This window comes from Temnothorax longispinosus, chromosome 7 (assembly GCF_030848805.1).
Source record: "Temnothorax longispinosus isolate EJ_2023e chromosome 7, Tlon_JGU_v1, whole genome shotgun sequence".
NCBI classification, from domain to species: Eukaryota; Metazoa; Arthropoda; class Insecta; order Hymenoptera; family Formicidae; genus Temnothorax; species Temnothorax longispinosus.
This window is the reverse complement of record NC_092364.1, coordinates 6,152,779-6,180,531: the sequence shown is the minus strand read 5'-3', so window position 1 is coordinate 6,180,531 and position 27,753 is coordinate 6,152,779. Positions and strand designations below refer to the sequence as shown.

The following is a 27,753-nucleotide window of genomic DNA, read 5'->3' as shown; positions in this document are numbered from 1 at the left end:
TATCATTTATATTCTCATTAATATTCGTGCGATTTAAAAGGGTTATTGCTTCTTGCTTGTATTTGTTGCAACTTGCGACCGTAAGAAAACATAAATTAAAAGTGATCTCCTTTTAACAAAAGTGTACTTGAGTAAACGCATTCCGAGCGTCACGCACTCCCGCGTATAAGGTAATACGTTCGACGCAACGTGATAAGGCACTAGCTCGTAATTTCGAGTCTTACTGTTTCTTTTGCGGCTTCGGGAGCAACAGAGCAACAGAGGAAGTCGGAGCCTCGAACGAGCGACGAAATTTATTGCGTATTAATTGCACGCGACCACGTCGTCGGTCATAATTACGTTCGACGTTTCGAATCGGGAGGGCTGCTTTTACGGTTTATGATTGTAACGAGGAAGTACGTGAGATACGCGAGAGGGCAGTCTCTCTTTTTTTCGGACCAACTTTTGAACCTAATCGAGACAATTGGAAAAAAAAACGCCGATAAATTAAATTAGAATATTTCTTCTTCGCGAATCTGTGATTATTAGTATATACGCATAGTACGACTTTTTATTTCGGAATAACTGGTTTGATTAATCACGATATAAAATTAATATTTTATTATGTAATACACAAAAATCGAAAATTATATAAGAATTTTTTTTTCATACAAAACGAAAATCAGATTACTAGATTCAATATATGAATTTCTATTCGTTCTATATGCAACTTATTATAATTAATATCCATAAATGATCCTTAAAAATTTCCATCGGTTAATATCAGTTAACATATTGTTAATATTCATAAAACGCAGCTTCAAACAATATCGTGAAAAGTACATGAATGATCGATTCGATACACGTGATGAGGCAAGAATAGATATCTTCCGTTTAATTCCGCACGGATCGTCTCAAGTATCGATTTATCGCTGAAAAGTTGTGTGTAGAGAGTTAAATGCGGAGGGAATTGAGGAAATTGATTGAATGAAATTGATTTAGCGGTAGGTATCGACTCTACCCGTTAATCATCGGACTCATCGCTTCTTAGGGGAATCATTTGTTATCGTTATCCTTGAGCGTGTTACTAATGAAGCGGATAAGCGCGCGAGCTGCAGCGAGTGTAAAAGTCAATGAGGAACCTCAATTTTTCACAGCTTCGCGGACAAGCTTGTTTGACGTTCCGATTATGTTCCTTGCGTGCGGAAATTGCTCGTGACATGTGCTCGCTGCTAATCTACGACATTTATCTATCTTGTTCTTGAAAGAAATTTCTAATTCGACTAATATCACAACAAAAATATCCTGATGGTCATATTCCTCGCATATACAAGAATTACTCTTGTGTTTTTTAATGCAATATTCTACTCATCATATATATCGTGATCGAAGAAGAATTAGAAGAAAACTTCTAATTTAATTAGCTTATTAGAGATTGCTTGATTAGACACGCACAATTAAAGCAAAAATGTTTCATATTGAGCTTCTTTTTCATCTTTTAATTATTTCTAAATTATAGTATTTTTTTCATTTTATTTCTTTTTCTACATTGCAAAATCTTTTAATTGGCTATATATTTTTTTGCAAATATATATTAACGTTAAATATATTTTATTGAATTTTGAATAGAAAACTACAATCTGAATTTAAAAAATGGTTAACGTTAATACATTAACGTTTTAAGTTCTAGTTTTAACACTGAATAAACTTATTAATAGGTTTTATTCTTAATTTATTAAATAAAGTAAACAAATCGTTATTTAATTATCTACTTTTAAAATAGTTTCTCTATGTCAGAATAATTTATTAAAAATTACTAAATATTTTTCAGGACGCGCTGTAGACGAATCGTCGTTCAGGCTTCAGGAAACGGTAAGTATTCATATAACTTCTAACTTAAGGCCAGTGAAGCAGAATACCTGTACAACTTTGGGTCGATGAAATATTTTTTTTCCGTTGCGATGTAGATTAAAACAACGGTACATTGTACAGTGTCAGTCTGTAATGATAGACCTAAGGAAAGACTCACCTCACGCGCGCTCTTCGAAGTTCGGAATATATCTGTCGCGTCGTTTCAAATCCGTAAAACAAGTGAGAGCTCTTAGCCGACACGAATCAAATGCAATGTTATCGCGGTAAACGCCGGTAAATTGATGAGATATCCTTAATGCGTGATGCATCACGCACGCATTTGACATTTACGTTCCGCTCGTACGAGACTAATTGAGTGCAACGGGAATTACGTGCCACAAATAGATTGGCAGATTGGCAACGAAGGCAGTCTGAAAACGTTTCATGTTTTTACGGATCTTTAGAGCATTCCTATCGACGCAAGCTAAGTGATAACTGATGAAGCGAAACGCACTTAACCCACTTAATGTCAAAACACGTAAAGAAAAACGTCATGGGGTATTTTTATGAACGAGCTTAACTCGCGACAAAAGTCAAGTTTTTTTTATGTACGGGGGGTGTTCCGCTGGCGCTGCGTCAACGTTTAACGGTACATTCTTTGGATAACTTGACGATTTTTCATCGTCTCTCATTAATTTTACACATCCCATTATAATTTGTTACTTGCAATAGTTTATTCTTGAAAAACTTAGACAAGAAGATTTTTTTCTTTAATAAAGAAAGATCGTACATTACGTAAAAGAATTATTCTTTGCAAAATCTTATATGTATATAAATTATATGTATATATAATATAATCAAAAGCAGAGTAACATGTTCTCGTTTTTACAATCGAACAGTAGATCATTCATTAATATCATTTCTCTTGTTAGTTCACAATTATTATATTATACGCCATATCGTTGTCGGTTATATTTGCTCGTCACGAATAATTTGCGCGCGAATAACATGTAGAATTTGTGCGCATCGCAGAGTGCACGTAGCTTGACAAAATATTTGTGTGGGGCATATATCAGGAACGTGCGGTGAAGTCAGTGTCGCGGAAAACGTCACTATATCTAACGGATCTAGCAAGTGGTTGTAGGCGTGTCCATCATCATCCATCAAAACGAGATACGGTAGAGAAAATCGGCATCGCCTCTAGTCAATCGGTGAAAGTCAATCGTCTGGCTAAATATAGAAAAAAAATACTAACGGTATTAACCTGTGAAAAGCTTAAACGGTGCGCGTAAAGTCTGGTAGCGTCTGTTATGATGTAGACATAGATAATGACGATCTCGAAATGTCGATAGTATGTATAACACGGAAAAGATTGCAGCCGCATAACGATAGTCGAAACTTTCTTAAAATAACGAACAGTCATAATATTAAACTCTGAACGTGATCATCCATATAGATACCTTGTTAATGTCAAATGAAGCAAATTATTTCACGAATCCAGTTTAGCATAGTAGCTTTTTTCTTTTTAAAATTGATAAAAGATTTTATATATTTTCTATAAAAATTATCTGTCACATAACTTTTTTATTTTCTACGTTATATATTTTTGTAATTAAATTAAATTTCTGTTAAAATGCAATTAACGAAAGAATAAAATTTTTATATTCTCTGAAATTCTAATAAACATTCTTGAAATCTTAAAATCTCAAATTTTATTATATTTAAGAAATTTAGAAATTTAGAAATTTTAGATATCGTGAATTTATTCTATCACTTTCTATTCAATTCGTTTACCCGATTGGATCTTGTATAGTATACACCATACGTCATACTTATCGTCTTATTTATCGTCGTACTTATCGTCATACTTATCGTCATACTTATTGTCATACTTATCGTCAATATACTCACTCAATTTAACAAACATATGCTGATCATACATCAAATGGACAATGTTCTGTTACAATTATTCCATACATATACAATATTTCATATAATGCGAATGCAATATTTGAATACAATGAAATATCATACGCTATAGCAAATTTTAAAAATATTTAAAATGTATTACGAGGTATTATGATATATAGAAAAATATTCAAGACATATTACGAGCTATTATATAGATTATAGTGCCATGTTTTGTTTCATTTATATTTTATTGGTAAATGCAGTTGAAGCAATCTTCACGATACGTGTAGGAGCATTTAAGGGGCCTTTTCATGCTGACGCTCGACGCTGGATTTGGGCGTCAAAACTGGTCACGTGACCAACTTCATCGGTAAGAAGGCGAAATAGCATCAAATATGCGAGCGTCAAAACAAGCAATTGACTGAAACGAGCGTCAAGCGTCAAAGCTGAACACAGTTGAGCTTTTGCCATTTGACGTTGGAATTAAAAAGACTATCACGTGACCTATCACGTGATCAAGTTTGACGCCCAAATCGAGCGTCGAGCGTCAGCATGAAAAGGCACCTTTACATTGCGCGTAAGGACAATTTAAAAAAAAAGATCATTGATCAGGGGAGTAGTACATATATTATACAGTATATACAATTTGATTTATACATATATGTTTTATGGGCGCACTGCAGTTCTCAATGCATATTTTTCAACTCTTTCGACGAATCGAGTGAGTTCATTCATAAAACAGGTTTGTCATCGCGTCTTGATATCGCGATTTAAGGTCCGGGCAATTGACCCCGTGTATCCTCATCCGTCACGAAAAGGATTTCGGGCCGAGGCATCGGATATTAAGCGGTTCCCTTTCGTGCAGAGCACACGTACACTCCGCGCCATTGCGCGTTGGCCCGTTAGCTTTCGTGCTGCCTTATTAATAGTTTCGCTGCACACCTTTTGCTCCTGCACGACTTTGCGATGGGCCCTGTCTAGCCGACGGCTTCGGCTTGACCACCCGTGATACCTTCGGCAAAGGCTACAAAAGGATAGCTAAGCGTAGGGAATTTCTAATAAAGAGTTAGAAGATTGAATCCTACTTTGGGGGGGTCTCTCTCTCGAGGCTTCGTGCAAAATTTGTCGATGATAAACATTGCGGTGAAGTATTGTATTTTCGTGCTCTGTTTATTTATGTGAGAGCCGTTTATCATTTTTCAAAATAATACATCACGTATCGTGAACATATAAATTGTATGATTGTACATAGTTAATGCATAATTTTAAACATGAATATATAAAATATACGAGCTGTGTTGTAAAACATAAAATAAAATATTTCTTTGAATCTCCCATTAATTAACGTTTGTATCACGAAGTTACGGATTTTCTCTTTGCTCAAAGATATTCTTAGAGAGAAAAACTGTTTTCCAAACTCGTAATCTGTGGAACCGGGTTCGAGTCCACTAAAGCCATGTAGTGTGGAATTAATTTTCCGAAAAAAAGCTGCACCCTCTCGCGCACGATGAGAAGACAGTTCCCGTGCGGAGAAAACTGGGCTCCGTCTTTCGAAAGAGACGTTAACCAGTTGGTCCAGAATGATCCCCCAGGTTGGGGGTTGCGACGATAGGCTAGTTCCTTATCTCGCTGAAAAACCGAAAAAATTACTAAAAAGCCTAGAAGCGAAAACTGGACATCGGACAACGTCGAAAGACGTTCTAAAATCAATCAGACATTACTGTGCTTACAAATAAATACGAAATGCATACTGTGTTTAAATTCTTACCTCCGTAAACTGTTTGTTTAGAATTAAAAAATATTAATAACGTTATTATTTTTAATGAAATTTAGCAGGTGAAGATTTAATTGCATAATTTTGTACTCATTGACCCGCGAGTCAATTTTTGAGATTTTTTGTTATAGTATAAAATTATGCAATTAAAATCTTCAAAAGTCGCAAAACACAATTACAAGGATGAAAATAAAATGTGCGCAGGAAAGCGCGGATATTCATCATGGACTAGTTCCAGCTACGTTTGACGATAACTCAGAATTTTATCGGATCAGGCGTAAAATTTGCACTCTTTAAAGCTGTCGTCTTCGGCGCGGTTTGATTAATCGAGCAGCATTGGTCATTAATTATCGCTTGCATCCTGAAATCGGACTCGGAAGAAGGTGTCGCCGATCTCGTTCTGCATATGTTATCGTTCACGGATTATCTGAATTATCGTTACACATCGATATCGGGAATTCTTCAAGGTCTCAAGATAGCTAATGCTCTAACCGGTTGCGGTCCTCATTTAGAAATAACATATGCAAATCCGTGATGTCAATTGCTCGATCATGCGAATAATGAACTTTTGAACTGTGCAGTGTGATCATTTAATATTGCGATACGGAAATACGGAATTAACGGAGAAAAAAAATGACATTGCGTTGCGTTGTGAAAATACATATGGAATGTGATAATTACTTAATGACACTGTAAAAATTCCCTCGTAATTGTAATTTCCATTAACAAGCGGCAAAAAACTTAGCGCAATTTCCCAGTTATCAGAAGCTCGTTAGTTAGACGCATACAGCTCTTTCCCATAAAGTTAAATCTCAGTTATAGTGTAGTGCATTCTGAGTTTCAGATCTCTCTCTCTCTCTCTCTCTCTCTCTCTCTCTCTCTCTATATATATATATATATATATATATATATATATATATAGAGAGAGGAGAGAGAGAGAGAGAGAGAGATCTGAAACTCAGAATGCACTATATATATATATACTATATATATATATAGAATATATATATATATATATAGATGCACTATATATGCCACTCAAGAATATATATATATATATATATATATATATATATATATATATATATATTGAAATTGATCTTATTAAAAAATTAATTTAATTCTATAATTTTACCTTTTTCATCTTTATCTTTTTTTTAATTTAACCAACGCGTTATTAAAGACAAGAGATGAGATGTGCGTGTAAGATATTTATTTTTGTTTCCAGCCTTTAGATTTTAAAAGTTTATCCCCGCGATTGCGGTCTAAAATCACAAAATCGCAATATATTATTCTCGTTAATAAATATCCATAAAGTTTCGTGAATGAATTGAAAAGTTCACCAATGCCAATGTGGGTCACGATCTCGCGATCCCTATATTTCCGCCTTTGCTTAATTATCCCATTTTTGATAATAACGTTTGGAACACCAAATCTCTTTGAACTTCCGTCATTATCAAACTACAGAGACAGATTTATCGCTTCGTTCGCTTCACTTATTTTTCTTTACGATCTTCTCAATAAATGTTGCCATTATTGGCAAAAAATTAAAATTCAACATGTCGCGAGATAATAATAATTGGTTACCCGAGTCATTTCTCTTAATCAAACTGGATTAAAACAGCTTGCTTATATTGATTTGCATTATTAGGCGGTTTCCGCTACGCTTAAAGCGTTATTTATTGAAGCGAACGATCAGTTTAATTTTACTGAGAAAGAGTATAACGACGAAGTACGTGGAGTTACGTGCGAAACGGTGCGTGCCGTTGTACATGCACATTCCGTAACGCTGCTGTAATCGATGTATCATCCTTACCTCGGTTTCTGTAAATATTTTCGGAAGAGCGTCTGTTTCCCGTCGAGAAAGAAGTAAAAGCTGTACTTTAAAACTTGTTTAGAACGCATAATTATTGATCATCATCGATATTTGAGCAAAAATAAAATTTTTGAGCCGAAAAAACAAGCCACGTAATCCTTTTTTAATAACTTTTTTCACTGTTATACTGTTATTTACATTTTATTTTTATACACAGTAAAGAATCTGCAGACGAGTCCATCGTGTCCATATTTACTGCCGTTTTCACACAGTTCTAAAGAGGATTCAAATATAGAGAACATCTTCACTCAATATTTCCCGTATTTTTCAATCGGCACACCTATACTCATCTCGTTCCTCGACCGCATTTTAATTATTTGTCGACAGCTGTCGATCGATGAATATTCATTTTTCAGCTATTTTACGTTCCACCGGCTGACTGCAGTCAACAGTCGTCGTATTAACATCGAAAAAATACACGAATACATGACGATAAATACATGGAAATCCGTGATCGAGAAAATCGTCCGCCGACTCGTCGTCCGCTACCGCTTCGTCGGTGATCGGCGCGATGCTATCGACCTGCGCGGGGCGCGTTAACATTCCTAGGCGAAGTTCTCCTGCTAAGGAAGACGAACGTATCCAGAAACGAGATTCCACCGGTTGAATTCCTCGATGATTGATCCGCGCGCCGGGGCGGTAGCCTGACGTCGCGGCGCGAGTCAGTGCACGGAATGTTTAACTCCAATTACCTGAGCCTCCGAGATTAAAGTAGTCGCGCTATTACCGAGGACGTCCGCCGTCATCGTCGTCGTCGTCGTCGTCGTCATCGGGCATCGGGCGTTTGGGTAGCTTCCAAGCCGGACTAAACGCACCGCTACTACCACTCATCGTCGTCACATCCCGGCCACTTTACGCGTGCGAACGCGTACGAGTATGTATACACTCGCCGTATTTGCGCACTCACGTAGGGCACGCATTACGCAAAGAAAGCAATTAGGCGGCGAATAGTGGACGTGCGGCGGAACTAGACGGTTCATTGATTTCCCCTGTGCGAACGACGACGCACGAACGACTACGGAATGGGCTTGTATCGCCCGGTTGCGTGATTTATGTAAATCAAGATTGCCGATCGCGCGCGAATATAATTAAAGTGGTCGAAAATCGCGCCATATTTATACTAAGCTCAACGCTGGCGTGGCATTCTAGTGGAAAACACGTTCGAATTTGCATACCGTGCCTCACAAAATTCTGATGATCTTAACATTTTAATATTATAATAATAAGAACGTAAGTTGCGTTCGTGCGGTTGATAATTATGTCACTTTGAAAATTGCAATGCTAGGAAACAAGGAAAAAACGATGGTGCAGATAATTTAAACTCTTTCGTATCATTCCTAAAATTCGGAAAACAGTGAATCTCATGATGGAACAACTTAAGATATATATATATATATATATTTACTTTTTCCAGTTGCATCTGCGTTAAATAAAAATGTCGAAAGGACGTTGAGAGATTTATTACCAATTTTTTCAAAAAGGTTTATCACTAAGACTGTAATTAATACTCACTAAATCTGCACTCAATTAATGACCATATATCTTGGTTTCGTTATTGTAATACCGGTTTTACGAGAGCGAGTTCTTATGGCATAATATACCATAGAGACGTCGCATTTATTTTATCCGATTACTTACACGTAGGTACTAAAATTGCGTGTTTATTCTGTTGCACAAGATACTATTCGCAGAACTATTCCAAACGTAATGCCATTGTTATGCAAGCATAACGTTTTAACATCATTTTTCTCGCTTATAATAATAATTCTCGCTTATAACAATAACTCTAAAAAGTACTCTAAAAACGCAATCATATTACCTCAGATATTAAGATAAATTCAGTGTGCGTTTGGAAAATGTCTTATTTCGTTTTAGATATTTCTTCTTTCTCTTTCTCGGAATTTGGGAAAGATATATATATAACCGTGGACTATACCGAATTAATTAAACTTATATATTCTCTTTTGTGCTATATTTAATATAATTTAATATGCAATTAGATCGGTATGATTATATGATAATATATTTAGGAGTGTAAAAATATCAAGTATAGTTTTAAGATTTATTGTAGATCAAGATGTAATGAGAGAGAGAGATGTCACTTTAATACTTGAGTTTGTATTGAAGTATAATTTATTATCAAGGAATTTTTGTCTCTTGATAATCGGAACGCAATGAATATCGATACGCCTGTGATCTCGGACGGTTACTCTCGAACTTTCTTGGTGGCTCGAGCGATCACCGCGGCTATATAAGTTTACTCCGGTTTCTATTGGTCCGCATTTCGGCTAGTAACGGATCACACTATTGACAGGGGTTCTTTACATGTTCAGATGTTTTCCTTTTACAAAGGATAAGTGACTTAGCAGGTACATACATAGCTGTTTATTCCGAGTTATCAACGGAATTCGTACGAATATGAAATACTCGTTACAGAAGTGTACGACTTCACTTTATAGATAGAATGCGAGTTCTATCGAAGTTTAGCCATCAGTAGACTGAAGTTGAAGTTCAGTCAAACTTCAAGCAGCGGTTATAGGTGTGTCCTCGGTTAACCCGATTTCGTCGTCTGTGGATAAATATATTCAGAGAAATGCAAATAGGATCACACTTTCTAGCGGCCAAACGCGCGATCGAAGTTTCGGCAAAGGTCAGCGCGGTCTAATTACGAGAACAGTATTTTTGGATCGGCTCTCTTCTCGATTCTGTAGACTGTGGACAGTTCTGTTTTCAGTATTTTTTTCCTATATTCCAAATAATTTATTACATCAGTCTTCGATTCAATCAACAAGCGTTTAATCTAAATGTATAATTTAATCAATTTTCTATATTTAAAATCACATCGCATAACAGAAATAACGAGAGAAATACAGTTCACTGAGGGATATTGTTTAACAACTTTTTAATTAAACTGTACTGCCCAAAAAAATCGTCTATAATTATTTTTTTAATTTCTAATACACTAATACGTAGAGCAGGATTGTTCGAATAAATTAAAACGCGCCAAGTTGGACGTTCGTGCAACCGTCCGCACGGCGTTACTGATATCACAACGCAGCTCTCCGTTCTCCGGAGCAGTGATCGGAACGCTGCTTATTGAATAGACAATTCGGGATAGATATCAAGTTGCAACAGCGATAGCCGACCCCAGATCGATTGCTCGGCAGCCACGCCGATTTTGCGAAATTTTCGTCTGAATGGAGTGACGAAATGCGCTATCGGTATTCAAAGGAGTCTTTCAGTATCAATTAAATAAATTTTGCGAATGGACACCTGATGTATAATTAGCATCGCTTAAGAAACTCGACACGATTCAAGGGTAACATTCAATTATACATTTATTATTAAAAGCGGCACAAGTCGCTCGCGGATACGACAGGATTATAATTATAGAAATCTGTAACTAGAATAGCGGTAATTTTTAAAATATTGATCGAATTAAATTACATTGATATTGATGTTTGAATAATGAAAACATAGAGATACTTGAGAGTGTTTTTTTTTTTATATTACGTGCATCGTTTATTAAATCGCTATAAATAAATAAAAAATAAAAAAGATAAAAAAATACATCTCAACACAAGAGTTACATTTAGAAGCCTATTCTGTAAACGGTTAACGACATCGTTATACGTGCTTTGCGCAGATATAATATACCACAGAAATGCTGTGTAAAGCATGTAACGATATCGTTAACGTTTATAGAATAGGTCCCTATATTTAAGATATTTTATAATTACCCACATATACTAATCGTAATACAAAAGTTGATAATGTTTGCTACAATTTAATATAATATATATGATATATATATAAATTATTTACATCAGTGAATTAATTTCGTAAAAGTAATAATTCTAATTTTTAATTTCTAAATTCATAGCGTGATATACTGGGAAATAATTTAGCTTTTGTAAGAATATAGTAATTCGTTAATTAGAAGGACGGCATTGATTTTTAATTTGTTTACTTTACTGTGTGTGAATGAGAACGACATGATTTAATTTAAGATATTTTTAGGCGAAAAACATGTGTCGATACTTATTATTAGCTGTCTATAAATGCGGAGAGATATCAATTAAAGACTAAAATAAATACGACGCTATTTCGACAACGTCGCATAATCGACAAGTATTAAAAGTAAACTTGTCAGACAACTTCAATTAGTAAAACCACTCTAATGCCGAGATTTGATGCAAACTTTGTAGCATAGTTTGCTGTTACATAAAGCCTTATCGAGGTCACATTTCAATTTCACACTTTCTTAAAATCCACAGATTTAATAAATTACAAGAAAAGTAAATGTAATTATTAGCGAGTACTGTTTAAATCCGAATTAACGTATTTTTTAATTCGACCTATTTAGAATTTATTAGATTTACATTAATTAAAATTCACGTTTAAACTCTTTTAACATACAGTTTATCCTTCGACAATTTGTCAACTAATCGAACGATAGTATTATGAAAGTGTACTCACTGTAGTCCGAGGTGTCGTCGTTGGAACCGCTCACCGTACCGTCCGGCAGAATCTGCAGATGCCGATTCTTGATATACATTTGTATCTTCCCTCTGGAGAGTCCGGTCATGTGGGAGAGATTGGCCGATCTCTCGGCCCGAATGGCCGCGTCACCGATCGGATCAATCGATCTCGCGTTCACTGCACCGATAATCCCGATCCCCAAAACACTCAAGCCATTCGCTATCGGTCGCGCATTGACTCGAAGCACACTGGACGCACCACCGAGCAGTCCGCATCGTCCGAACACGATGGAGAAGAGGAGGAAAACCAGAAAAGGGTAAACGCAACACGCGCGCCCGATCCTCTTCCTACTCGCGGAATCCCAACCGATTACGTTGCACTCATTTTTCGAACGTTCATCGCTCCGTCGTCCCGAAGTAACTGTTCGCCCGTTTTCGTCCGTCCACGTGTCGTCGCTACCGAATTCCTCGCTGAAAAACCCCTCGTCGACGCCTTTAAAACTGTCCTCGTAGGTTTCTTCTTCCGCGCGAGCACGCAAGCGGTGACTAGAGAGAAGAGAGTTTCCTCTCGCAGTTCGCGTCCTTCCCGGACGATCGGTGAGATCCGCGCCGAGAGTCTCACTCTCGCGGGACGTCGGCCGGACGGGTCTTGTCCAAGATCGATCCCGGAGACTTCGACGCTTCGCGATCGAACTCCCGTTCGTGTCCACTATCGCGAGCCGATATCCTTCCGTCCCGTCGCGTAACCGCGACTCCGCTCGCGCGATCTCGTCGTCGTCGCCCGCGTTCTCCCGCGGGTTCTTCCACGTGACCGAGAAACCCTCGTCCTTGGTGACATCCTCGATCGCGCGCGGAGATTCCCTCGACGCGCGACATGCTCCGAAGAGTCCGGCTCCGGTTGCTCCGTCCTCGTCTTCGTCCCCTCCTCCTCCTCCTCCTCCTCTTCCTCGTCGCCGATGTGACGGCTGCGGGCTTAGCACGCGACTCGTTGCCTGGAAGTCACGTCCGGCTAGGATTGTTTCCTCTTTGTCGCCGATTCTCGGAACCCTCGTAGGTGAACTTTCACCGCGATTAGACGACGGGTTTCCGCGCCCGCGATCCAACGGCTCCGCTTTTCTCACGCAACTTCCGGTCTTTCGTCGTCGATCTTTCCGGGCTCGTCTCGGTGACTGGCGCGATCCGTTATCGTCGATTCTCACGGCGGGCAAATGCGCGCGATCGGCTCGGCGTTCGTCGTTCGCGGAAGTTAACGCGCGAAGAATCAGCGTCGCAGTCGGGCAGTCGGCACGGGAATCACAGTGCAGCACCCTATGCCCGCCCGTGTCGATCTCAGCGGGCATGACGGTCTCATCCGACGCTTCTTCCTTTGCCCTCCTCCCCCCTGTCCACGTTGGTACAACCGTTTCCCGTCGGTTTGTTATAAATCGTCGCGTTTTCGCGCGTCTCCTCCTCGCGATTCCGACCTCTCGCCGCCGTCTCGAACGGTCTCGAGGAACGTCGTTGAATCGTCGCGATCGTCGTCGTCGGTGCAGTATCGATGAGGGCCGCGCTCGCTGCCAGTTGGCATTACAGCCGACTTCCGGTCACTTCCGCCTCCGAAGAGGGTGCCTCGAGACGACGTGGGTCGCTGGGAACGAGGGATGCGGCTGCCAATCCGCTATTACCGTCCATGCACGTTCGTTGTCGTTTCGTTTTCGATTCTCTCGCATTCTTGCGGCTGCTGTCGGTCGCTACCTCGGTATTATATGACGTTATGCGCGCGCCCCGGTAACAGCCTCCGCACAGTTTTTATCTATTGGACCAACTGATCGCCGGATTCCGGAACAACTCGCCGCGGACGGGAAACGACGGGATCGATTCGCGGGATGACATCGGGTCAACACGGTGAATCTCGCGAGCTCCACAACGGAAATCGGCGCCGTGTTCCTCGCGCGATATCGCCGAAGATACTCGAGACACTGCGAATGATCCTGGCAGCGGGTGATCGGTCGTTCTCCGGTAATCGGCGAGGCCAATCGGTCCTTTTTAAATAATTTTGTCGCGATATGCGGAGTGACACTATCGGCTGCTTTCGACGATTTTCCTCGGTCCTTATCTCTCTTTTTCCTTTCGTGAATATTAATCGACGAAAGCCGACATGCATTACCTCACATCGTCTTTCTCTTTTCTGTCGGATTTTTTTCTGTTAGTCTTAATGATGATCTATCTTCTTCTGGATCTCTCGTACACCCTTCCAGTCGTGGTTACACGCAGAAAAATCCTTTCGCGACAGATCGGCACAAACAGATCCCCACGTAACGCACTATCACTAATTTATCACTGGTTATCATTATCCGAAGAAGAAACATTGAAGCCTCCCTCGATCGACGTCTACAGTGAGGTACCCTATTATAAATCTCCGCGAATTCGCGATAATGAAAAGTCAAAAGCGAGAGAGATCAAAACCGATTTATGAAACCGATCGCTGGTGTCGCAACCACTAAACATGCACCTTCCACGTGTTTTAAGAAACGTTTCAAAGAATACTCAAAAAATATTGCTACAGAACTCCGTTTGTTACCGATCTTTTCGATTTAGGGATCGACACAGCGAGATTGTTTGCCAATTGGTCGCGACGAAGAAGGGGACCAGGCCGAGCCACGCGATCGGCTAGGAGAGGTTTTCGCATACGCACGCAATTGTCACAAGGGGGGTCGCGGCCACGCGCAGGGTTATCTCGCAGGGTCGTCGGATGGTGCCGGTGCGGCGTCCGAGAAACTACTGAACGAGTGCCGCAGTTCTCTTCCCCGACTCGCCGGGTTCGGGCACGCTCCTCGGTTCGCTCTCGTAGAGAGACCGAACCGGCGCGGCGGTGGCGGCGGCGGCGGCACACGAGCGCACACCACGGCGGCTTGGCGGCGGTGGCGGAGACCAAGAGTGAAACCACCAACACTATATCAGCGGGACACACGGCGCGACTTGTTCTACTCACACGGGCCCGCCGCAGCAGCATCCATCCCATCCCGCGCGCTCCGGGAACTCCGAAAGAGCCGACTTGTTAATAGTGATCGTTCGCTGTCAGTCGTCTGACTGCGTTGCCGTCATCGTCGTCATTGTCGAAATCGTCATCGAAGTCGTCGTCCCCGTCCTCGTCCTTGTTGCCCCGTTCCGCTCGGTGTCGTCGCGTAACTGCATGTCCCGCTTCCGTCTCGTTCCAAGCAGCACGCGACAGATCTGGATGCTCGTTCGCTATATGCTCGCTACCGCACCAGGACCACCACCACCGTCAGAATCATCATCACCACTACCACCGGTTACCGTCACCACTACCACGCGCCACAGCTTTTTCTGCTCTCTCTCTTTTCTCTTCCTTTCTCTCTTTCCTCTTTTATGAGCTGATAAGCCTCTTCTGCTACTTCTTCTTCTTCGTTAAGAACTTCGTTCTTATCCTCTCACTCTCACTTGATATTCTTTTTCTTCTTCTTTCTTCTCTTGACTCTCCTGCCTCGATTTCTTCTACTCGTCTGTCTCTTCCTCGTTCTTCTTCGTTCCGCTCTTCTCACGTGATCTTCGTCCCTTTGACTCACCTCTCTTCGACCGCGAATCGTCCTCCAGTTCGCCTGGTCTATCCCAGATCCGTCGCACCGAAGAACACAGTTCTCGCGTTCTACTCTCTCTTCTTTTCTTCACGCGAGATCAGAATAGAGGAGCGACAATAGGGGGCTACTGCTCATCGGCGGGAAGAAAAGGACGGCCGGTGACAATGGCCATGAAGGACGTGCACGAACACCTGCGAACTCGGGAAGATGAATCGCTCAGAAATCGCGCCTCTTGCACGCGCGCTCGCATTACGATTTCTCTCTGCCGTTTCTTTCTATTCTCGTTCTTTCTCTTTCTCTCGCAGTCTCTCCTCTGTCGCCACCTTCTTCCGGATGTAACTTCTTTTAGCGGGGTAGTTTTTGACGCTTTTTACACGACCGCTAAGATTTGCTGCTGTGATTTGTTGCTATCGTTAGTAGTGTACGGATCGCGATGTCTTGTTAACTTCAGTTGAATCTTCTTTTTCCCATTCTCTCTTATTTGGAATAGAAAGCCTGGGTCAAACGGTACGCTGGATACTTCTACGAACAGAAAACAGATCGTTTTGCGGTTAGATCAAGTTTGTGTAATCATGACGGTTAAGCTCGTTGCGTGTTTTAAGTTCTTGCACGAATTAATAAACTTTAATTATCTTCCGGGTAGTCGTCGGTAATTATTTATCAATCTCCCGTACGCTTTTAAGACTATATTGAACAGTGATTTAAGCTCTATTATTATAAAATGTTTTAATCGAGTAAGTCAAAGAAGAAGAAAAATTTATAGGTCAAATAATTTTTAAAAATAAATTGCGGTTTATTTTGAGAGAGCAATTCTAATTTTCAGCTAGTTTTGATCTAATTAAAATTCACGTTTAAAAAAGAAATAAAAGACAAAAGAAGAGGGAGAGAAAAGATAGAAAGGAAATATGTTCGCGATATTCCAAAATGTCACTATAATAAATAAGTAATGCTCGTTTTACGTAAAACAATATAAGAACGTCAAAGGCAAAAATATGAGTAATAAGAAATGTTACCGTTAAATTATTCTATATTTTATTGATCAATAGGATAGACGAAACATTGTGGACGTTTCGATTGTACTAAATTTTCTTCAGCATAATTTAAACAAAGAATATGCGAATTGAAACATAAACAGCATAATATGAAAAGGATTACAATTAAACAGAGTTAACATAACTGACATGAGTTAACAATTCTAAAAATGAATAAAGATATAACTTCATTAAATTATTAAAAAAATACGAATCATAAGTAACATCGATAAGAGGTAATGGCAAAGATCAGAGACATTGTCGAGAGTATAAAATTAAGTTTTAAACAAATTTAAAATAAACAATATAAAATTTAAGTCGATGGTTAAAAAAGACGTTAGAAATTTATTCTTCGTTTAGAGACGAGAATACGTTAGTCCCATAAAATCAATGAAGTTGTCAGTTCTGATTAAAATCTCATAGTCCAATTAAGTGTCTAGTTCGATGTATAAACGTCAAGGACTCAGAGATAAACATGGTTCTTTGTTTAAAATATAAAAAGTATAAAGAACGAAAATTAAACATTTTTGAATGGTAAAAGAGTTATAAGGTTAGGAAGATAAAAATTTAATAAAAAACAACTTACAAAGAATAATCAGGTAAAGATAAACGAGAAAGAATTTGAATGACAGATTGCGTTAGCCTTCTATTCATGTTAAAACTTATAAGAGACTGAGCTCAAGTATCGTATACAAAGGTTGATACGAAACGAATCCATACGGCAAAAGCATAGTTAAGGATGTTCTTAATTTTAATATGCAGACAAAGCATTAGCGAGTTTATTAATATACTAAACGAATATACTAAAATAAGCTACATCAAGCAACTTTTTGTCAGTATCTTTGTCGGAATTAATTCCATTTTTTGTTTCTTAATCATTTTACCAATAAATCTTTTATGGAAATTGTGTTCTGTATCAAGGACTTTTATATTTTTTTATTCAAAGGCATAATTAAGGTTCAATGAATGTTCGAAGACAACCGAGTGTCTAGATCGATCCAACTTTGTTATTTTTATATTCCTTAGTCTATTGTCGAATTGTCTTTTAGTTTGGCTTACGTGATGACGCAACGGAATCTTTACAATATATTTTATATTACGTTGTTATTTGGGAGAAGTTTATTTTTATCTTTATGTACTTTAAAGAATCTAGCGAATTTATTTAAGCACGATATCCTTCAGCGAATTTCGATTTATCGATTACTAATGCTTATTTTAGAGACGGTCTTTATATAAAGGAGAAGAACTGTACATGAAGCTGTTCTTTTCCGAATTACTATTATTATCTTCTTTTTGTTGATTGTGTTATTATGGAAGTTGTTTAAGTTGTTATTAATATATTTTTTTAGTCTCTGATTGATTTCTGCAAAAATTGATCCGAGAGAATACCCATTGTCTAACAGAATATTAATACACAATTCAAAATTCTTTTTGCGGATACTGGGATGAAATATAATGTAGTCCCATCTACTAGGCCGTATATAGCATCCTAATTTATAACATTTTAGATGATTAAAATAAAAAGACAAAAGTGTCCCTAAAAAAATTTGTGAAATCGATCAATGGGTGTGTGTGTGTGTGTGTGTGTGTGTGTGTGTGTGTGTGTGTGTGTGTGTGTGTAAATTTTACATTATTATTGTGTACAATATGTAGGTTATTAATATTTAAATTTACAGTGTTGTGTTCTGTCAGTTCTGCGTGTGCATGTTGTGTTTCTCTCTGTGTTTCTCTCTCTAGCAGCGGCACTAGCTCTTCGTTAGTGGTGTTATTTGTACGGTCATAACAAAGTAATCTGCCAAAAAACTTTCGACATCTATTTTTAAACGATGTATAAAACAAAAATCAAAATAATTGAAAATACGATTAAGAAAATAATTTGATATCTGGTTTGCAGCTTCTGGTAAATGGCGAATAAAGCGTCTTTAAAAAAGTTAAAGATCACCGTAAAGATCGCCGTTAACACCGATTTCTCCATTATTATTATTTAGAAGTGACGAACACTGGTCTGACGAACACCTATTGAATTTTGTAATAAAAAAATTCACATTTACATTCCGATGGTTGTTTATTCTTCTTCCTCTACTACTAATTATTTTAAAAACTAGAAATTTAAAATACTGTTAATATTATTTCCAATGAAATTTTAAATTTAAACGATTGAAAATTTGAATACGTTACTTTTATATGTTACCCATTACAAATAACTTATATTATTATTACTTATTTATTATTTAAAATATTACTACTTGAATTAAAAGTTCCTTAAAACTAATTTTACATTAATGTTTATAATGTGATAATAAAATTTCTACTTCGAAAATTTGCATACTATATCAGAGTATCATCAAAATAAATAAAAAAAAATAAATTTTAATTTTCACAAATTTATTACTCCGAAACTAAGGCCTATTCCAGGTGAGTCACCTGAGCTTCCCCTTGTAAGTTGAAGTTAGATATTTAATTTCTAAGTATTGCAAATTGCATGTATTTCAAATTTTTATGTAATACGATACATGGAATAGCTGTTATTCATTTTTCAATATAATTCCAACATCTTTCTTATGCCAATTCCCCGGAGTACTTTCTGCTAAATCAAAGTACGGAGTTCTATAACAAGTGGAACTGCAATTTTGTTCCGAAGAAACGATTAAGGCAATGAGCGAATCCGAAAAAGTATGCGCGCGTCTATCTGAACGATCGTCTCCTTATTCACATAGTAAGTAGACTATCGCTGGCGCACTCCAGATGTGGAAATGCCTGCTTCTTACGCGCGCTTCCTCGTCTTGTAGGAAGATAATAGAGAGATACCTCTCATCGGGCAACGTGACAAACGCATTCCTTGTACACGTTTTCCACTTTTATGGCAACTCGTCGAATTTCCGGTGCTGTCGTGCATATCGTGAAAACAAGGGGAACAACAGGATAATGTAGGCTGACAGATGTTTTCGTAGGCTCGGATTATGTGATACAGCTAGAATTTCTGTCTTTCCAATAAAAATATAAAGCCATTTACCGCGACTTTTGGAACTTTTACCATTAAATATATCTCAATGACGTTCTGTTTTCTATAAGTAGGTATCAAAATCAGGGAGAGTAGTGGGACGCGGGGGTCCAGTGCGTGCTGCTGCTTCTGTCAAGCGTTAAGCCTTAAAATGACTGATAAACAATACAGATGGAAAGGAAAGTTTGTGAGTAAAAAAAAATACAAGTGTGTATAAAAATCAGAACTGAAAATAACAGGACTTTTAATAACGTGCACAATTTATCAAAAACTTTTTATGTTATCAAACACATCGCAATTTCTATTCAAATGCCCCGCCGTACAACCTGCTCTACTATACTACTCGTTTGCGCTGTTGTCATTATTTGCTTGCGTTCATTTCTAACAGACGAAAAATCAAGCAATTTATGCTTTAATAATTAATTTTTCTACGAAATGTGCGATAACCTACCTTGCATATTTTTCTTTCCTTATCATTTGCATTTTTTCTTGCATTATTTCATTCTGAAGGTGAGCAATATGTCATTTTCCATAAGAACCTATGCTAAAAAGCACAATTTTTGGAGTCGATTTTTGTCAAAACGTGACCATGAAAAATTCCTAAAAAATTCACATAATTCTATTTTGCATTCCAGAACAATATATTAAAATTTCATGAAGCTGGCTGCATTTTTTTGTAGCATTTCCTTAAAATTATTTAGTATTTCTTATTTTCTTACACCTGAGGATTAATTAATAAAAAATGTTTAATAATTCCGAAACTATAAATACAAAGCTGCTTTTCTCAATGCCACTTACCATATGCATAATCGCGGAGATATGATATCTGAGTTTTCACTTCTTTTTAATGCCATTTATATTTCTAGGATACTTCTTTACAGACAGAAGGAAAAGGTTTTCCGCCCAAATTGTCTCTGATCGTTTGCTCGGTTCGCTCAACTTTGAACAATAAGATTCTTAGAAGAATCACCCATCGTTTTGCTTATGTATAAATATATGTATATATATGAGATACAAAGTGTCACCCGAGCGAGGAAGAAAAATGAGACAACGGGTCCCAATTATGCTTTCCTAGAATATTTTTTTCTAATATGTAGGAAGAACGGAAAGGTTGTCTAGCCAATTTTCCTGATTGCCTGACAATACGCAGTTCGGTCACTGAACTATGAACAATAGGACTCTTAAATATGAGATACAGAGTGTCTCCAGACGATAGAAAGAAATAAGACAAACAGCGGATCCTGATTGTACATTTCTAGGATTTTTTTCTAAGGAAGAAGGAAAGAAGGAAAAAGTTTTTCTCTCGGCCAATGCTTTCGGCCTGATTGCTTGTCACTTCGGTTACTGAACCTTGAATAATAAAATTTCTCGAAATCACTTACTATTTTGCATGTATATGTATATGAACCAAATGTCCTTCGGCGCGCAGATCGTTAGAGTTTTTCATTGTAGTCGTACTATGTTACGTGCGTTTTCCAATAAGCGACACAAGTCGATGCGATTGTCCAATTGACCAACCAAACTCCGACTAACTTAATTGGTATTTTAAATAATTTCGACATCCCACGACTGCAGATCAATGTTTTCAAAATATTTTAACAACATTCAAAAAAAAATTATATTATAAAATAATATTTAAAAAATATATATATAATATTATTAGAGCGTTCAAAAAATATACATAAAATTAATATTTCTAAAATTATTTTAATTGCAGACTTTTCTTCTTTAATATATGTTGGCACCCGATACCCAGACTAGACTTGATACGGCAAAAAAAAATTAGGATAACATCACACGGTGTTCCCAAGCGGTCACCCATCCAAGTACTAACCGTGCTCAACGTTGCTTGACTTCAGTGATCGGACGAGAACTGGTACTTTAAAACGTGATTTGGAAGTTATCCGGCAATGTGAGTTATTCGGAGACGATTTAACCGGTTTTAATTCGATAACTTTCAACGTGATTGGTGAAATGTTATCTTTATATCCTACGGAATAACATCAAATGCAATGTTAAGGATTATGCAAAATATCCCAGTAAGCAAGGAACATTAAAGTAACATTTAGAAATTTGATTTAAATGTGTATTAGGTATTTGAACGTTTTAATAATATTATACATATATTTTTCAAATATTATTTTGTAATATAATTTTTTTTAAATGATGTTAAAATATTTTGAAAACATTACAGGACATATTTTTTAAACGTTACTCTAACATTTATTTGAAGTTAATACAACCGTTTAAAATTGCTAATAATTTGGACTCAGAAATAATGTTTGTAATATATTAATTTTCTGTTGTTAGTGTTGTTACAGTGTTAGTTTTTACATCACAAAATAATTATATTACAAAATAATATTTAAAAATATATATATATACATATATATAATATTATTAAAGCGTTCAAAAAATACACGTAAAATCAATATTTCTAAACGTTACTTTAATGTTCCTAGCTTACTGGGCGTATTTTGAATAAATACAGTCATCCTTAATATTGCATTTGATGTTATTCCGTAAGATGTAAAGATAACGTTTCACCAATCACGTTGAAAGTTTTCGAATTAAAACTGGTTAAATCGTTTCCAAGTAACTCACATTACCAGATAACATTCAAATCACGTTTCAAAGTACCAGTTCTCGTCCGATCACTGAAGTCAAGCAACGTTGAGCGCGGTTAGTACTTGGATGGGTGACCGCTTGGGAACACCGCGTGATGTTATCCACATTTTTTTTGCCTCATGAAATTTAGTCTGAGTATCGGGTGCCAATACAATAAAAAAGGAGAAGTTGCAGCGTTTGTTTCGTATTGTTCTAATGTTCGAATCTCACTGTTTATCTGCTGTTTCAAGAAATTGATGACTCATAATTGATATTTTACTTTTTGGAGATACATTAGGTCTGTTTTTTTATTGCTGAACTGTCCACACTAGTTCAGAGTTAATCTTTTTTACTCCACACTGGAAGGAAAAAGATTAACTCTGAACTAGTACAGCCAGTTCAGCAATAGAAAACAGATCTATTATAATTATCACTGTTTTATTTAATCGAATTTAATATTGCAACTTAATTTAAGTAAGAAGAACAAGAACAGTATAAAATGTCATCCCTATAGGGGAGAAAATGAGACAATTGAAAAATGGCCCAATTGATCGGTGAGAGATTTTTCTGAAAAAAATATACCATATATTAAGACAAGATAAGATTTTTGGTCCTTATCCTGATATAATCTGATCAATTAAATAAATAAGAAATTGTTACGTCATGAACTGAGATATTTAACGAGCAGTGACATAGAGAAAAAATTCTAACGTTTAGAAAAAAGCCATGAAGATATTAATGTAAATATATAAAAAAACATTTATCGTAAACAGACTTCTTTGCTATTTCTATATAAGTTAACATATCATTGAAAGGGTCCGATTAGGATAGCTTGTGAAGTTTATCATAAATGTAAAAGGATATTTATGTTGCCTCTACAACAATATGCGTTAAGATCGAAGTGTGACGAGAGATTAGATGAGTGCTTTCTTTGTTTCTATAGAATTCAAAGAAGATAGATTTAAAAGAAATCTGATGGACGATTTCCCTGAAAGTTTCTATAGGACAAAGTCCGAAGGGATGACAATCATTTGAACTTCATCCTTAAACTCGAGTTCAATGCACTGCGGACATTCACAGACATTTACACATACACTCTTTTATACACACATGTTTTTGAAGGTAATAATGCACTGAATAGTTGAAAAAATAAAGAAATAAGAGATAACTTAAAAAGAAAAAAAAATAAAGATAAGAACAAAGTTATTTAACCTAAATTAAACAAGCAGCTCAAACTAATTTTCAATCAAAGCTCATTTTGAAATTTTATTCTTTACAAAAATTGAATTATTTAAAGCTCGTTTATTATGAATTGTTTTGCAAATACATGTTTATTGCGTAAAATGATGAAAGTAGCGAATATTAATATCTATCAAGTTGTTAGATAATTCAGATAAGTTATTTAATTTAGTCTACATATGTGCATAATAATGAACATTGAACGTACATAATGTAATAAACTCAGAACATCTATCAGAATTTGTTGACGTTTATAATATTCTTAATAAATATCAATGCTATTTTTTAATTAACATTAACTGCTCTCTACGAAATAATTGATCGCAGTTGCATAAATGTTAATAAAAATTAGTATTGTAATTATGGGGTTAGAAATAGGTAAAATAAAGAGATATGATAATATAATGCAATGAATTTGGTTATTTCGAAGTTGTCACTCTTAGGTAGCAAAGACACGTGTTATTTTTTAAATTAAAATATTTATATAATATTTGCATGTACACGAAATGTAATATCTAGTCTCTAATCTAATTTGAAATACACATAATTTAAAATTAGTCTTTATTCTAGTAAAATTTCTATTTACAAAGTTCCGATATCAAGAATTAAAAGTTACAAGAAAAAATAGCCTTCTATGCATGAGTGTATTTAGATTTCCTCTGTATAAAAAGCAACTCTAAATTAATTGAAGAATATGTAAATCGGTGTAAAAAAAGTCTCGTTTGTTATTATAAAGATGTAAAATACATAACCGCATAAAGATAAAATAATAAAACTGAACTATATGTAATAGAAAATCAAAATGATCCTTTACTTGCAAATAAAATAATATCACGTACCTTACAAACACAGATATTTTCAATTTGTATACAAATGTAATAAAAATCAGAACAAAAATTAAATTCGCCCAACGTGGGGCTCGAACCCACGACCCTGAGATTAAGAGTCTCATGCTCTACCGACTGAGCTAGCCGGGCTTGTGATATCGTGCTAAAAAATCGCTCAATTCAATCTACTTTGTTATTTCGTAACATATAATCTTTTATATTATCTTCTTTTATCTATTGAAAATTCAAGAAAATCTATAAGTAATTATACAATATTAAATAACAACAATAATAAGAGGTATACCTAAATATATTAATTAATTAATTAATCGAGCGGAGCTGTGACGAAGTATATCGATGTTTAAAGTATCTAATTTCTCTATCTCAAGCAAATATTGTTATAACTGTCATTGAAGACTGATTTATGCAAAAAGCATATTTATGCAGATTTATGAATTTATTCATTAATACCAAAAAATTGTGTTAACAATAATATGCATCCCATATGTCTATCATTAAATGATATTTGTAATATAAACTTTATATATTATATTATAAATATACGCATATATTTTCTTTTATTATATTTAATATATAAATTGCAATCTGCTATACGTAAATGTAATACACGTAATAAATTTCACAAGTTTTCAGCCCAAAGATATAAAAAAGATGATAAAGTAAAACGATTTTTATCTTTTAACAAATCGTTTATTTTAATTGTTTATCTTGACGCATTTTTTAAATAAATTAATTTTTTTATATTACTAAAAAAATGTTCTACTCTTTTTTTTAGACCTCTATTTTTGGGCCTTATTATCTACATCACGTTGAATATTCGAATGGATACGATAGATAAATATAGGCTAGAGAAATAAGATTATTATGATGCAGTTTTTGATGGGACGTAAACGCGTTATGTCTAGTTATGCAAATTAGTGCATTTTTAACGAATCACAATTTGTAGAGCATGCGAAGCTCAAAAGTGCACGAGAATGAGCTGCTTTATGAAGATTTTCGAGTATATGGGATGTTTCCCCGCATGTGCTTGTCGTGTTTCTTCGACAAATCGTCATTCCACATGAGCGGGGACCTAGCTTAATTAAGGGGCGTCACTGCGTTTGCACTTATTTATGCATTATAACGAGCCCGAAGATTTTTCGTCGATGATGTTATAATCCTTGCCGCGAACAAGGGCGTGACCAAACTACAGCGGCAAAAGAATCAGTCGCATTTGCAATGGCGTGGCACCTAATTCATTCAAATGCAATATAAATGCAACGGTACAAAGTGGAGTTCCATTTGTTAAAATATCCCAATTCAATATATTATCCATTACTTACGATGTGTTTAGAATTGTTGTTTAATAAAAAGTAATTTACGGTAATTAGTTTAGAATTTGAGAATATTTGAGACTAATACATGATTAGATAATATTTTATATAAACTTAAATACAAAAAATTTCCGATACAATTAAATTATAGCTTTAATCTCAAATTCTCAGCATTATACATTTGCGGGAGATATTAATCATAGATAGAGGTAAACGCGAACGAGTAACACAAGTAATTTTCGTGGGATTATTTTTGTGTCACCCTGGATACACGCCTCGCAGGTGCACATTTACGAAGTAATCAGATTTTATGGGAGTGTGTTAATTAAATCTCGTCCAGTTTCGCGCGCTTGTTTTACCCGGTCGGACATATGCGTTCTCGGGAGATAATTCAGCATCATCCGCGAAAGCTTCTGCGCCAATGGAGTGCCGGGATTTTATAGTTTAATAATAGAGCGGCGCGCGGGTAGAGTGTTTGCTTATCGCATCCCTGATTTCCAACCGAAGACACGACGCCGTCGTCCGTCGTGCGCGGCGGTTTATAGGGTATAGGACGAGCGGCCGAGGGAAATAAGATGAAAAGAAGAGAGCAAGAGCGCGAAATAAGATGCAACAAGAAGCCGTCATCGGAGGCGAGCGGCGGCGATGGGGTGGATGTCCCATCCCTCCCGGACGTGAATAAATCGAAGGATAATTTGAGCCGGCGGGCATCTCATCGCGTATTTTGTACGTTCTCTGGACACATCGTGCTTCATAGTTAGATCTGATAGCTTAGAGCTAGGAAGGCTCACGATATTACTGATATAAGCCAAACACGCAGATAAATGAAGAACGTTAAAAAGGTTTTCCTTGCGTAATGAAATATTCCTACATTATTGTCGCAATTAACGCGTGAATATTTCTTTTTTTTTCGAAGTGCATGTTAATTATTTGCATTGATATCGGTAATTGATACAGCATGACATCGTAAACAACGAAAGATGAAGCGCTAAATGTAGAATTATGCAACAAACGCGAGATTTTAGGTTGTTTTTGCGATTATGGATCTTTGCATCTCATCATTTTTCGATAATAAAAAGCGAAAACGTTCGAGGTTACTTACGTAGCTTTATAATTAGATAAAGATACGTGGTCGTACTTGTACTCGTATGCACTTGATGATATTCAACGTAATGCGTTAGGCTTAATAAATTTCTTTTAGAGTATCTATAATTAGAGGGCTTTTTTCATAATAAAGATAAACGTAGTAACGACTGGCAATCAACGATAAATTCTATTAATATTATACGCATCCATATTAACGCATATGATATTAATACATTAATATTATTTACAGATTATCTTTGAACAGTTATTAAGTGTCAATTATACAATATATAATGAGCTTTTTTTAGATTCTTTAATTAATTGTAAGATTCATTGGTCAGGTTCACTTAGTATTGTTTATTAACATTGCCTGAAACACGATTCTTCTTAATATTTCCTTAATGGTTGAATTGGTGAAGACGTCCGTCAAATTTTTATAAAACATTTTTAATTAAAAAAAATCGTTATTGTGGCGCAATTTTGTGATTTTTTTTTCAAAGCGATCGAGGTACGGGCTATAGAGGGTCATCTGCCACACCAAAATATACCTGGATTTTTTGTTTCAGATCAGTCAAACGAGCGCAATCGTGGGTACCGATGAAATTGCTGCCTCTTGCGGTCCAGCGCGCCAAGCGAATACGACTCAACAAAATGTCTTATAAAAATTTGTATAAGCATAAAAAATACCAATAAATATGTACGCAAAAGGATTTTTCAATCGGTTTTACTGTTTTGGCACAAAAAATTCATAAAAATTAATTTTAAAAAATCCCATTAAAACGGACCTCCCCCTTTAACATTAAAATTTAAATCGATTTAAGTATGTGGATTTACTATTCCAATAAAGAGCGTTTTAAGACCGACAAATAATCGGCGCGCAGTTTACTAAATTAGAAAAAGTATACAAAATTAACATTATTTAAATATTATTATTACCAAGACCAAGGCTACCAAAATCCAGTCCGACCAAAAATGGTATCTTCTTATCTAATTAATTGTAAGATATTTTTATGTTAAATCGTCAAGTTATTATCATGATATTTTCGGTATATCATATTCTTCTTTCTCTTATATAATAGCTTGTTCGTATAAATTTAACTAGTTCTATAAGTTTATGTGATTTCTTTCAAAACGTAAGAAATAAGCAATTATTAGAAACACAGGTACCCCACATAACA

General features: G+C 36.4%; 1 protein-coding gene, 1 long non-coding RNA gene, 2 other non-coding genes and 1 pseudogene across 8 annotated transcripts in view; 2 read left to right on the top strand and 3 right to left on the bottom strand.

Moving 5' to 3' along the window:
• The window catches only part of LOC139815691 (uncharacterized), a 197,857-nt gene extending 170,580 nt beyond the window's left edge, over positions 1-27,277 (top strand). For all 5 annotated transcript variants that reach the window (XR_011732806.1, XR_011732802.1, XR_011732805.1 and 2 more), the window contains 2 exons: positions 1,811-1,851; positions 27,142-27,277. This is a non-coding gene — a long non-coding RNA (uncharacterized lncRNA). The remainder of the gene's footprint in view (positions 1-1,810; positions 1,852-27,141) is intronic.
• Positions 1-27,753, bottom strand: part of LOC139815687 (uncharacterized) — a 239,480-nt gene that overhangs the window by 110,986 nt on the left and 100,741 nt on the right. The window contains exon 2 of the mRNA XM_071782753.1: positions 11,871-15,972. Coding sequence (XP_071638854.1) covers positions 11,871-13,212 — 1,342 coding nt within the window. The 5' untranslated portion in view covers positions 13,213-15,972. The remainder of the gene's footprint in view (positions 1-11,870; positions 15,973-27,753) is intronic.
• Positions 21,268-21,387, bottom strand: LOC139817056 (5S ribosomal RNA; annotated as a pseudogene).
• LOC139817066 (5S ribosomal RNA) lies at positions 22,094-22,213 on the top strand. Its single transcript, XR_011733134.1, has one exon. It is a non-coding gene; the product is annotated as a 5S ribosomal RNA (ribosomal RNA).
• On the bottom strand, positions 24,233-24,305 carry Trnak-cuu (transfer RNA lysine (anticodon CUU)). The gene has a single exon. It is a non-coding gene; the product is annotated as a tRNA-Lys (tRNA).